General features: G+C 42.2%; 1 protein-coding gene across 2 annotated transcripts; it reads left to right on the forward strand.

Moving 5' to 3' along the window:
* The first annotated feature begins 272 nt into the window (after window positions 1-272).
* Window positions 273-9,664, forward strand: LOC135483357 (A-kinase anchor protein 1, mitochondrial-like). Of its 2 annotated transcripts, XM_064764188.1 has the most exons (9): window positions 273-430; window positions 707-1,534; window positions 1,817-2,048; window positions 2,270-2,412; window positions 2,721-2,901; window positions 3,032-3,247; window positions 3,432-3,571; window positions 4,329-4,355; window positions 5,600-9,664. In XM_064764188.1, exons 2-9 carry the CDS (start codon window positions 764-766, stop codon window positions 5,660-5,662), a joined length of 1,773 nt encoding a protein of 590 aa, XP_064620258.1. In that variant the 5' UTR covers window positions 273-430; window positions 707-763; the 3' UTR covers window positions 5,663-9,664. The 2 variants fall into 2 exon arrangements, with proteins under 2 accessions (XP_064620258.1, XP_064620259.1); XM_064764189.1 differs by lacking the exon at window positions 4,329-4,355.
* The last annotated feature ends 4,761 nt before the right edge of the window (window positions 9,665-14,425 follow it).

The raw sequence follows: 14,425 nt of genomic DNA on the forward strand, positions 1-14,425 counted from the left end.
TTGGTCTGGCCTTTCAACTTTCGCTTTAATTATATGCATACAGCTACACATATAGTGCGCCTAAGAACTCGTAATTACAACACGGTTTCGACTAGTGATCAAGTAAATCAGTGTCACAAAAATATGGAAGCTGCGATTTACTGTGAGTATGTATATCTTAATTTCATCTTATCTACAAGGAACGTATCTTGAAATTGCGCATAAATTTATCCAATTAAATTAAGAAAGTAGTCCTAAGTCTCGAACTTTCACGGAAGTTACCGCGAGAGCAGGTGCCCATGCTTGATGGCGATGTGATTTCCACGTGTTGTGCAATTTGTGCGCGTAAAATCTCATTTACGGTGCTACAAAATACGATTACATAGTTGTCTACGTGTGCAGTAAAGTTCTGTTTATAAAGATCGTCGATAATAGGAGTTTTCAAGCTCTGGTAAGCTTCCCACTAATCAAAAAAGGTTTCTGAAAATTTCCTTGTTTTGGAAAATCCACCATATTGAAAATTTTCAAAACATTGTGCTGGTGCGCACTACATCATGTACATGCCAATGTAGCCTGCACAGGTACACTGTATACATTCAGTACATGAAGCATGTATTGGTGTATTAATGTGATAGGAGTAAATATGCAACTGCTTGAACTGAAAGAGACAGTACACCACTTTTCCTTTCGTTTCATATGCATTGAAATAAGGTCACTCTATTTTCAGATAAGAAAGGAGATTTTCCCAACACTGCCAACTAGGCGCAGAGACAACAATTAGAAAATGGGGATGAGTGTTCGAGCCGTTGTGGCTTGTGCTATACCCACAGCTGTTGCCGTTATTGGGTTTATTTTCTTCTGGACAAGAAAAAAACCAGAACCAGACAAGCGATCGACAATGGACCCTAAAAAGTCTCATGTGCAGAAAGTAGAGTCAGTTCTTTCTAAACAAGACAAAGTAGACAGCTTGCAGGATGTTGCTATGACATCTTCAGGAATGGATCTAAACCATGTTGAGGAACCTATTATCCTGGCCTCAAAAGCAGTTGACATAGAAACAGTCCCTTTCGTCGAGGAAGAGATCCTGTGTGCCGAAGCACAAAGCAATGAATTTTCCATAGCTCCATCATATGTGAATGACATTCAGTCTGCCCCAATGACTGCTACTAATCTCAGTGCATTACATTGTTATCAGGACAGTTCAGAAGATAAGCCTGAGGTAGTGTCTGAACATGAAACCTGTGCTCCTGTATCAGCCATGGAAGCAGAGAGTAGTGATGGACATTGTGAATGCCCTACTTCTTTGAATGGTGCTGAACCTGGGTCATCACCACAAGAGAAGGGAAGCAAAACAGCAGGTGTATTGTCGGACAGAAAAAGAGTTGACAGCGGTCTTGAGGATGTGCACAATTACGTTGATAAAGTGGACAGTTCACTTGTAAAACCAGCACCGGAAAGACCGGACAGTATACCACTCAGTCCAAGACGTCCAATGCCTGCCGACAGTCCTAATGAACATTTGAATAATTCTGACTCGGTGTCCGAGGCTAGTGAGGTATGAATTCATTCCTGAGGCTAATGTGACTATTTTCGTTGGTAAAAAAAACACGCTGTCATGTACATGTCATTTGTCCTCATGAGGATTACTGAAAATCATGTTGATAACAACTGGAACCTAACCTTGCTGAGTGTCATGCCCATGTTTTATTGTATTACTATTCTACTTTGTTGTAAGGAGTACGATGTAATACTTATCTTCAAAGTTCAATTTTGTATGGATCTATGATTCCTATTCTATTTTCATATACATATGTTGGACTGTGTACTTTCATTGCAGGTGTCTAATGACAGTGGTAAAGGTGCCAGCGTTGCTGAGAACCATCTGATCAATCTTCAGATGAATGGCGAGACTCACATCACCTACCAGTTTGCATTTCCAAGTGAACTCTGTGGCCGTATGGTTGGAAAACATGGCAGGAATATCAATGAAATTAAAGACCGTTCTGGAGCACAAATTACATTGCTGCGACAGCCATTCACCAAGGATGCACAGGTCTGTTGCCTGGAAGGTACGTAATGTAGAAGATGAGATGGATGAGTTACATGACAGGTTCGATTAATCTTTACTGTCAATTACAGACAATTACTCTTGTTGCACTTTGTAGAGATGTGGTTATGCGTGCAGAGGAAGAGAATCTGTAAGAATTGATAGTTTTCACATCTCCTGTCGTCGACGTCTGTGACCTTTTGTGTGGGATGTGTGACTCATTGGTTTCTCCTCTCATTTCAGGCACTGAGACAGAAATTCAACTTGCTTTGGAAATAATCAAGAAGCGATTTCCTTCAGATCGTTTCCCTAAAATCAACTATGACCAGATTGATACCCAACATCCCCCAGCGCAGAGTCCAGTTCTCTCTCCTGACCTCATGCAGGTAAAGTCAAATAATACCAGAAAAGATGATTTTCAGAGCTTAAGGGTTTATTATCATGAGTCATCAAGCTTCTTCTATATGTAAAAAAAAGAACTGTGTGAACTTTTTGTGGGTTTTATGCTTGGTCTTCCCAGAACTGTGTTTCCACTTAAAATTAGAGATAAAAAATGAACATCTGTTTTGCACGTGCATGTTGTGATTTGGAGAAACATTTCAATATGATCGGTTAAGAATTAGGCTGCCTTGCATTTTCATCTTGAGATGATCTGATGCAAAACAAAACATTAATGGTGAATATTCCATTCCAGCTGAAGTTGCCTGCCGGAGTGTCGAGCGATGCGATTGTGTCTAGTATGGTGGATGTGAGTCATGTCTTTCTCCAACAGCCAACCCATCCTTCTTTTCCCTCACTCGAAAGGTTGAACCAGTACATGAATACGTGCTACACCCAAGACCTCACTGTTCCACCACTGCCAAAACCAGTTGAAGGTAATATTTACATCGATTTCAAATGACATTTCATCAATATTTTAAAATTTGAATTTTAAAATTGTACAATTGTACTTTCAATGAGGCTGCTTCTATCTTGGTGTATCTAGCTGCAGTTTTCTTGTTCCAGGTGGAGTGATATGTGCTGCCCCAATCATGGATGGTTGGTATCGAGCCCAGGTCATGACGGTGACAGAAGACGAATCAGAATGTGATATCAAGTTCTTGGACTATGGCGGATATTCACGGGTGACTATAGCTGATCTTCGACAGATCAGAAGTGACTTCATGACACTGCCGTTCCAAGCTACTGAGTGCTACATGGCTAACATTGCTCCTCTAGCAGGTAAGTTCTATAAGTTTATTCTAAGCTCACTATTCTGTTCCTTATCACATTCTCAGCATGTGGCAATGGCAGTGGTGAAGTGGGAACATCTATGGGATTTTGTGTTGTTTTTTAAATACTTAAAAGGGTAGTATTGTCTTATTTTCTCCATCGTTCAAGAACATTTTATTTCTATACATTTCAGATGAAGAGGTGTTCTCGATAGAGTCTGCCGCTATTCTCGAGGAGTTGACACAAGGTCACTTACTGCAGGTCGAAATAGTAACGTATGACGAGGAATCGGGAATTCCATTTGTGAACATGTACAGAATGGACCGGGACAGCGTAAGTGTTCTTATTCAAACTCCACTTGGCTCCTTCCACTCATAGTTCCTCTTTTATCAGGGAAGTATTGTTGCCTTATGCCCCATCAGTCCCTCAAATGAAGAAGTTAAAGCATGCACAGCCTGTTGTGAATGGAGGATGTATAAGCAGTGATGATTCATGAGGTCAATGCCTCGTTGTTTCATCGCTCCCCTGCAGTGGTCTTGTGCAGTCGGCTTTGAAATGTCTGACTGAGGATGCTTGCTAGACAATATTTGGTTAGCACGATATCACCAGTTTTCCTGTTTGAATGTTTGATGTTTTTATTAAATTCCTTTCTTCCTGTTTTTCCCTCATTTTTACATGTTTTACCTGAGATAACTGAGTTCGCACAGCTTTTGGTTTAAGTTGGGAACCTTTTATCTAACATGGTGCAGCATTGTCAGAGAAGAGTGTAAAAGATCCATGATTCACTTATGCAAAAGCATCTTTCTAAGCGAACATTTACTTGATTACGCATGTAGATATGTGTGTGATACATTTGATTTGTAAATATCAGTAGAATGTCTATTACGACACTCTAGTCTTAGAATTGAAAACTGTTGGTTTTATGGAGACAAGGCCATATTGCAGCTCGGACAATACTAAAATGGAAATGACAAGGCTCAAACCATGCTGTTAATGTGTCCTTGACAGAGACTTCCTCCTCCTGGGTGACCACAAAGGGAGGTTCTGTTATCGTCGTTGTGTAAACTGATTGTGCTTGCTGCTGTTTCAGATAGGTGTGCCTGTCAGTGACAGTCATGTAAGTGAGAGTTGGTGTTTCTGTTGTGCTGGGCTGTTCTTCAATCATCTCATCTCTATCATTTCATTCATACAACTCATCAATCATTGATTCATAGCTTCTACATTGAAAATGGGGGCGGGGGGGTTATTTCCATCCTACTGGACTTACATGTATGGTCCATGCAACTGAGAAATGATTGTCAACTTAGAATCTATTAGACCATTGTTTGGAAAATTCAAATTATGCATTTTACCCAAAAATCTCACTTTTCAAAAAATCTACTTCATTGGCCATCCAGTCATTACCCTCCTGCCTGCTTTTACTATTAGCGCATCTGCATATGCATTGAACTTGGAACACCCAAAGTTTTTCACCTCAGATCCATTTCCTCTGTCATTTCCGTCAAACTCCCTCTGTGGTGACAGTTAGTGTTATATTGTAGCTGAGTATTCCGATCACGAAAATTTGAAGTTTCATTGGATTAGATCGTGTAGTTAGGATACCATTTGATCCACACACGAGAGCTTTCTATTGGTGCGACGTGCAAGGTATTGAACATGACCAATGTGATTGGAAAGTGTCTGCCCATTGGTTAAATCATAGCTTCAGTTGTCATGTTCCCTTGGTTGTGTTTCTGGTCAGCAACGAAATGTGCTCATTTGCAGTCAACAGAGCTGTTGCAGTAGAATAACAAATATTTGCAATAAACTGCGGTAGAAGTCATCTAACATGTAGACGCAAGGAATTAATATGTTCTTCGACATTTTGTCAAAATGTAAGTAACAAACAGACTGTAACAGTTCTCTTGTAACCCTGGATGTACAGATGTGTACAAAAGCAGCAACTGTTATGGAAATGCCAAGTAGAGCAAGGTACATTGCGCACAGCTGTATCGGCCTCTTGAAGCAGACTTGAATCCATTATGGATGCAAATCTGTCAATTGATGGAATGTTTACTTGCTGTCACCTGTGTACATTGTCCATGTGATCTAGGGTGCCTCGTTACCTGTTTGTATACAATGTGGTGGTGAATCATTGAGGAAAGGGTGTATCCAATAATCAGGTGGATTAAAGATGTTGTTTGTTTTAATCCACCCATATCCTGTTTCTGTCTTGAAATATTGAATTTCTGAATGAAAATAGTTCGGTTGAATGAAGAAGGGTGAGATGTACTATGATTGCCTTGAGGCATGTCCATTGGAGAAGTTGACCATTGTCATAGATTATAATTCTAAATGTCTGTTTCCTCTCTTTTCCTGCAGGTGGCATTCATCAACCGGGAACTTGTGAATCGTGGTGTGGTCAGGTGGCTCGAGGCTGCATAATGTAGGGTTTTTCATTGACCAGGATGTCTGTGTGTGATGCGAAGGGAGATGGTTAGCTGCTGGACTTGAAGTGAAGACGGACACTCTTCAGATACGTACAATATTGTACCCGCCCCCTCCACTTAGTATTGTTCCTGTGTTTGAACATTTTCTCATTTTTCCATACACTTGTATGTATTTTGAATTGTCCAAACCATTCAAAGAGTCTAGTGGTTGAATCTGTTTTGAATTGTGCTGACTGATCATGTTATAGATTACACTCTCCATGTTGATTGCTGTTATCATATATGTGTACAATTCTTTTGCGGTTATAATTTTGACTTTTTAATTTGTAAAATTATAATGTACATGTAGGTTGGCCATTTTTGAAGTCTGATTGTACATGTACATACTTTTTGGTTTTTGTGTGCTATGGATAAATAGCCAGTTGAAGGCTGCTTGTAACACATTGCTTGGAAAGGTTAGTTAATTATAACTTGGTATTGACACAGGTTTTATGTTTTAAATTTGTTTTTTGACTCTGCCAAGAATGAATTTCTGCACTTTAGATGCTGTCACTTCAAGTGCGACTTTCTCATAAAACCAGTTGTGACCACCTCAAGAATTTTTGGAGCTATGCAAGTGACAAGCGAATATATGTCAAAAAAACATTTCCCACTCAACAAAATTTGAATTTTTATACCAAGAGTTAAGCCCGTTAGTTGATCAAATATATTTATAAACTATCTCACAAAACAATGATGTAACTTTTGTACTAATTGTAGTAACCCACTTGACTGTTGTGCATATTGAGATGAACTGTATACTTTTCTAAAAATGGTGGTGTGGTCTTATGATATGGGTGTATTGTTGTAAACGTGTGTAAATAACCTGCAACTTTTCAAAGTCTTTGAACTGCCATGATGTCTTCGGGAATAGTTGTCATCCATTTATCGAATTGAATTCGATTGTTTGTATTTATGGTAATGGCAGTGTTCATCTGTGGCATTGTGCAAGTGATGGTACAGGAGGAGTGCCTCAAAATAATTTGGGACCAGCACTGACGAAGGTTGCACCTGTAAAGCGTAAGGGTCAGAATCCAGTGGTCAATTAAAAAAGCCAGGCCAATAACTTGCATCATAATAAAAATTAATGAAACGCCTGTGAAAATCGTGAGGGAAACATCCCAATTTCCAGTTGTAGAGGAACCTGAGCTGAGAGAGGTACTGGTACATCTGAAAACGTGCATATATGATATGCGTGTACAGTTTCTAGAAGAACGTTTGTTTTCATTTTCTGATGCTTTCCTGATGCACCCTATGTTAATGAACAGAGAATACTTCGTTAGTGCCGGCCTGTAGCATTAGTTACTCTGCTCTGTTGTTTCTCTGTTTCGTGGGTTTGGTTCTACAATGAAAGCAACAGTTTATTTTTCTCAATCTTTTACTTGCTTGACAGCAATTGCCCGAGTCGAAGTAGTAAAATCTGTAAATATACATAGACTCTTTGACTTTTGTTAGCTTTGGCACATTTGATTTTTAAGTTGTTACAATTCTTTTGTGAGCATTTTGTTAGTTTTGAACTCTAAACGTTTTTACTTAGAAGCTGGCCTTTCTCTGTTAACATCTGCTTTATGTTTTCCTCCAAATTCTCGGTCAACTTGTTGTTGACAAGGTTATATTTGTTATCCATGTGCAGGGTCACAGTGATAAGAATTCATAATAAAACTCATTTTGTTGATTGAAAAGGAGATTTGTTGCTGGCCACTTAGGTATCTGAGAACTTGTATGTGGTTCTTGTCAAATTATACTCTTGACATTTACTGATTTTGAGCCTACTTTATTAAATCAACTGATTCTGTTTGAGTGTTTCTGCATGAAGTAGTAGTCCCTACATTTAAAATGGACCCTTAGACCACAGTGATCCAAACTGATCCTTACAAAAGCAAAGTTCCTGCCACCATGTTCTTTTGGCAGCAGCATGTTTATTTGCCGATTAATGCATTTATTTTATGTTTGTATAAGCATTATCTAAATACTACTTTACAGTTGGAGCCATAGTCATTTCTCACTGTTCATGTTCATAACACACATTCTTATTCAACAACAGTTCATTATTCCCCAAAAGAGCGGCACTGGGCATTTATCATTTATTGCAGTAAAACCTTGTTCAGTGATCCCCATGGGACCAAATTCACTATATCCATAGTTAACTGTTTCCAGGGTAGATTTCAATGCATTGTGGCAATATGGGTCATTGAAAACAGTTCATTGACTTAAAAAATGACACAACAAGAGGGTGAAAAGTGACATGAATCCCATGTGGACCAACCTCTGGAAATGACTTGTTCATTCTTACATTGATGTGTTAGAAATGACAACATGAACTCAAATGTCAATCAATGTCAATCAAGCATGACAGGCTGCTCAAGTTAGGGAACCAGCTTTGTAATGTTTCTGCCAAGTGCAGTAGTCTCAACAATAGATTATAAAAACAGAAGTCAGGTATTTATGGGACTTTTTGCAGATGATGTAATGTGCTAAGAGTGAAATGTGACTCGCCATGACAAAATGAGTTGCATGTCGCTCTGAGCTTGACAGGTTGAGACGGACTGGTTGTTCCTTTCACTATTGTCTGCCTTTTGTGAAATCTGAGCACATCAATTTCTTCTATTATGTTCTGGTGTCATTTTATGCTCATCTTCTGTGTGACATGCGACTTATTTTGCCATGGTGGGTCACAAATGTGGACAGGTCCAACTTGGTTTAGTTTGATGAAATCTGTTGCCAAGTTTGTTTCTCTGATCTTTCTTTAGGGCCCTCAGGTCAAATTCATGGATATGTAGAATGTTAGTAGCTTATCATATGGGATCTTTGTATTTGATTCCTGTGTACAAGTAGCCTTGTTTTTATCTTGTTTTGAAGAAGACGTGAGTTTTGAAGATGTCAATTATATGTATATAGATTGGTTCTGGAGTGTTACTGCATTAACTGTAGATATGTTTGCTTAATACATAAAATGAACATTGTGTAAACAATGGGAATTTGCATTCTTCTTTAGCTGGAATTAAATGCTTCTGAAAAAAAGTCAAATTCTTTGTTTTTTAAAACTTTTTACATGGCCTCTTAACCTGAAATAACCAGTGGTTTTAAATATACATACTCAGCCTCTCGATATTTCAAACAAAGGTAGGAGTATCAAAAACCTGATCTCAGGATGGGCCGCTCTATGAGAGGTGCACAACCTGGCCAACATCATGCCTGCCTTGGAGTGAGCTAAAATATCTCGGTGAAGTTATTAAAGATGGACATAACCTGGCCATTTTTCTCACTACATACAACAAGTCATGATTTACTGCCTTGGTCTGGGCTAATATCTTTTCATGCTCCTGAATTCGAGACATGCAGCATATGCATCGTCCGTCGCCGACATCATGATCGAATGCCTTGCACTGAGCTAATATCTCCCTATCCTCTGGATGACGGGTACAACCTTACTGCCTGTTCACTGTGCCTCTTCTAGAACAGATCATTGGGGGAGACAATGTTCCAAGGGACATGAGAGTTTAGTCGTTATGCGCAGTACAAAACAGTTTGATTTCACATCCAGCAATTATTTGATTTGGGAAGGCAAATTATGTCTTGTATGTCTCCCTGTAGAGACCATGTCACAACCAATCTGATGACAGTAGCTGCTGTAGCTAACAAAATTAGTTCGACAAATTTACTTGCCCAAGTTTCCAATGTTGATGTGGGTCCCAAGTTAGATCAGAAGAAGCTATCATTGATGTAATTATGTATGTTTTTGGTCTGTTTCAGTGCACTTGGGCAGTTGTAGAAATTTTGGTAAGATTAAGGTGTAGATTTTTCGGTGTTTCCCTGAGCTTTACTTTCAACAAGCCGATGCAGTTTTAATTTGTAGATGATGAATAAAAAGCCTCATATATCATATACTCTATGACATTGTAATGATACTTTGTGTTTTTGCTAGTAAATAAAAGTTTCATTTTCAGTATTGTCCGCAGTGAGTGTTTTGGTCTTTGTTTCTGTTTGTTTATCGTGGTTGTGCCTATGTCCTGATCTGGTGTGAACTCCACCTGAGGGCACTCAAACTTGGGCCTCTATCCTTCCTATTGGCCTGGTCACATTATAGGTTCATGTTACAAAACATGAACGGAAGTGATCTTGGCTATATCATTCATTGGTCTGCTTTGAGATGGATTATCAGGTGTGGATCTGCTCGTGCTGTCCTTGGCTCTGGGTGTAACAGCACTTGTTATCTCGCCAGGTCTGGTTGTGACAGTATCTCCAATCTCATCAGGTCTGGTTGTGCCAGCATCACCTGTCTATCAAGTAGGGTTTGGCACAGTATATGCTGTATTATCAGGTCTGGTTGTGGCAACATGTAATGGTCTGGTTGTTGCAGTATCTCCTGTCTCTTCAGGTCTGGTGTTCTGATTTCATGCAATCCCTTTATGAAAGTGATCAGTTATTCACCGTGATAATGAGACACATTTTTCCTAAAGTCCACCCTGTAGAAACATAGTGCACTACGTTGGGAGAGTACACATCTAGATCAGACAGAGTACGCATAGTCAAGGGGCATGGCACGTCCAGCAAAGACTTGGTACACTCTATGGCAATGGGAAAAGGCGAATTAACACAAGGCGAAATGGGTGTGAATCATTTGGCCTGGCTGTGACCGTCTCATCTCTCTCACCATGTTGACAACTTGGCAGAGCAGCCAGGACTGATTCGGCCTGGCTGTGATTGCCTCATCTCTCTCACCATGTTGACAACTTGGCAGAGCAGCCAAGACTGATTTGGCCTGGCTGTGACTGTCTCATCTCTCTCATCATGTTGTCAACACGGTGGAGCAGCCAGGACTGACTCGGACTGGCTGTGACTGCCTCATCTCTCTCACCATATTGACAACTTGGCAGAGCAGCCAAGACTGAATTAGCCTGTTTGTGACTGTATCTGATTTATAGTTGGGGCCTATATGTAGGCTAGGCCTGTGGTCTGCTGGTATGACCCATATTTTGGGTATTGTAAAATTGTTATGACAAATATATTAAAACAACTCTTACATTAGATTATCAATTAGTGTAAGAGGTATCTATCGATAAAATCAAGATCACTTTCAGGTTGATATTTCTTGAGATGAAAACGAAAGAACATATTAGTGAAGGCACATTAGCAAAACCAAAATATTGATCTTTCAGAATTTAGTTAGGTATCAAACTTTCCTTTCTCTGCTCAACGTATTTGAAGTAGTCGTGATCGCATAATAGACGAACGTCTGCTGACCTAATACTCGTAGCACAGTGACATGTGCATATCTTTGCTAATTTTAACTATTTAGCTATACAATTCAATACAGCCATGTATATGCAGCATAGTTAATTAATTCTAAGATATGCATGCATGCCAAGGTGACCAAATTGAGAATCACCGATTGTTGATGTATGGGACATGACCTATCCTCCCATATGCAGGCCCCTCCATCCCCTATAGTGGAACCGGTACTGTTTACATCAGTCAAGGAGACACATGTTGATGGTCTCGAGAAGCCGGTTCCAATGACCACTCGTACTCTGGAAAGATGCTGAGATTGCTCTGGGACTCGCCATCCCCCACGGGCCCGGCTATAGTTTAAAACAGCGGCACCCCGACATGCTCGGCGTCTTCGATGAGAAGGGAAAGGAGATCCTAATCATCGAGATAGCTGTCAGCTCCGACAGACACGTCCTAGTACGTGCGGAGGAGAAACGATCGAAGTACTGTGGCTGTGATTATCTCATCTCTCTCATCATTTGTCAACACGGTGGGGCAGCCAGGACTGATTCGGCCTGGCCGTGACTTCTTCATCTCTCTCTGTGACTACGTCATCTCTCTTGCCATGTTGACAACTTGGCAGAGCAGCCAAGACTGATTTGCCTGGCTGTGGCTGTCTCATCTCTCTCACTATATCAACAACTAGGCAGTGCGGCGAAGACTGGTGTGGCCTGGCTATGACCGTGTCATCTCTCTCATCATGCTGTCAACACAGTGGGGCAGCCAGGACTGATTCGGCCTGGCCGTGACTTCCTCATCTCTCTCTGTGACTACGTCATCTCTCTTGCCATGTTGACAACTTGGCAGAGCAGCCAAGACTGATTCGCCTGGCTGTGGCTGTCTCATCTCTCTCACCATATCAACAACTAGGCAGTGCGGCAAAGACTGGTGTGGCCTGGCTGTGACCGTCTCATCTGACTCATCATGTTGTCAACACGGTGGAGCAGCCAGGTCTGATGCGGCCTGGCTGTGACTACCTCATCTCTCTCACTATGTTGACAACTTGGCAGAGCAGCAAAGACTGATCTGGCCTGGCTGTGACTGTCTCATCTATCTCAGCATGTTGGCAACACGGTGGAGCAGTCAGGACTGATTTTGCCGGGCTGTGACTGTCTCATCTATCTCAGCATGTTGGCAACACGGTGGAGCAGCCAGGACTGATTCGGCCTGGCTGCGACTGTCTCATCTCTCTCACCATGTTGACAACTTGGCAGAGCAGCAAAGACTGATCTGGCCTGGCTGCGACTGTCTCATCTATCTCAGCATGTTAGCAAAACGGTGGAGCAGCCAGGACTGATTCGGCCTGGCTGCGACTGTCTCATCTCTCTCATCATGTTGACAACTTGGCAGAGCAGCCAACAAGACTGATGTGGCCTGGCTGCGACTGTCTCATCTCTCTCATCATGTTGACAACTTGGCAGAGCAGCCAACAAGACTGATGTGGCCTGGCTGTGACTTTCTCATCTCTCTCATCATGTTGTCAACACGGTGGAGCAGCCATGACTGATTCGGCCTGACTGTGACTTCCTCATCTCTCTCACCATGTTGGCAACTTGGCAGAGCAGCCAAGACTGATTTTCGCATGGCTGTGACTGTCTCATCTCTCTCATCACGTTGACAACTTGGCAGAGCAGCCAACAAGACTGATGTGGCCTGGCTGTGACTTTCTCATCTCTCTCATCATGTTGTCAACACGGTGGAGCAGCCAGGTCTGATTCGGCCTGGCTGTGACTACCTCATCTCTCTCACTATGTTGACAACTTGGCAGAGCAGCAAAGACTGATCTGGCCTGGCTGTGACTGTCTCATCTCTCTCACCATATTAACGACTAGGCAGTGCGGCGAAGACTGATGCAGCCTGGCTGTGACTGTCTCATCACTCTCATCATGTTTTCAACACGTTGGAGCAGCCAGGACTGATTCGGCCTGGCTGTGACTGCCTCATCTCTCTCACCATGTTGACAACTTGGCAGAGCAGCCAAGACTGATTTGGCCTGTCTGTGACTGTCTCATCTCTCTCATCATGTTGTCAGCACGATGGAGGAGCCAGGTCTGTCAAACAGTTGTGTGAGCTCACTAGAGCTTGCACTTACATAATAGTGTATGAAATTAATATAATATTATATAAAACCGTCATCGGATGCGCATCCGATATGCCACGAGATCCTTCACCGTCAATTCCCTTACCGTCTTCGGATCCGATATGCCACGAGATCCTTTACCGTCAATTTCTTTACCGTCATCGGATGCGCATCTGATATGCCACGAGATCCTTCACCGTCAATTCCTTTACCGTCATCGGATGCGCATCTGATATGCCACGAGATCCTTCACCGTCAATTTCTTTACCGTCATCGGATGCGCATCTGATATGCCACGAGATCCTTCACCGTCAATTCCTATACCGTCATTGGATGCCACCAGATTTTTTGTAACTTCACCGTCAATTCCTATACCGTCATGGATGCCACCAGATTTGTTGTCTTTGTAAAGGTTTCGGGGATACGACCAATGCATGCGAGCACCGTCGGCGTAACCCCAGCGCCCGCCCTCTCGATCTATCCGTACCGCGCCACTAGACTGTCAGCGCTCACGGACTCCGGACCTCCAGACTTTAGAGACCGAGCTTTTCTTTTCTCATCTCTCTCACTATGTTGACAACACGGTGGAGCATCCAGGACTGATTCGGCCTGGCTGTGACTTCCTCATCTCTCTCACCATGTTGACAACTTGGCAGAGCAGCCAAGACTGATTTGGCCTGGCTGTGACTGTCTCATCTCTCTCACCATAATTATTGTCAACACGGTGGAGCAGCCAGAACTGATTCGGCCTGGCTGTGACTGTCTCATCTCTCTCGCCATATTAACAACTAGACAGTGCGGCGAAGATTGATGTGGCCTGGCTGTGACTGTCTCATCACTCGCATCATGTTGTCAGAACGGTGGAGCAGCCAGGATTGATTCGGCCTGGCTGTGACTGATCCTCACCTCTCTCATCATGTTGTCAGCACGGTGAAGCAGCCAGGATTGATTCGGCCTGGCTGTGACTATCTCACCTCTCTCATCATGCTGTCAACACAGTGGGGGCAGCCAGGACTGATTCGGCCTGGCTGTGACTGCCTCATCTCTCTCACCATGTTGACAACTTGGCAGAGCAGCCAAGACTTATTTTGCCTGGCTGTGACTGTCTCATCTCTCTCATCATGTTGTCAGCACGATGGAGGAGCCAGGACTGTCAAACAGTTGTGTGAGCTCACTAGAGCTTGCACTTACATAATAGTGTAAAACTAAAATTTGTATAATATATATATATGTATATAAAACCGTCATCGGATGCGCATCCGATATGCCACGAGATCCTTCACCGTCAATTCCCTTACCGTCTTCGGATCCGATATGCCACGAAATCCTTCACCGTCAATTCCCTTACCGTCTTCGGATGCGCATCCG

This window comes from Lineus longissimus, chromosome 2, assembly GCF_910592395.1.
Source record: "Lineus longissimus chromosome 2, tnLinLong1.2, whole genome shotgun sequence".
NCBI classification, from domain to species: Eukaryota; Metazoa; Nemertea; class Pilidiophora; order Heteronemertea; family Lineidae; genus Lineus; species Lineus longissimus.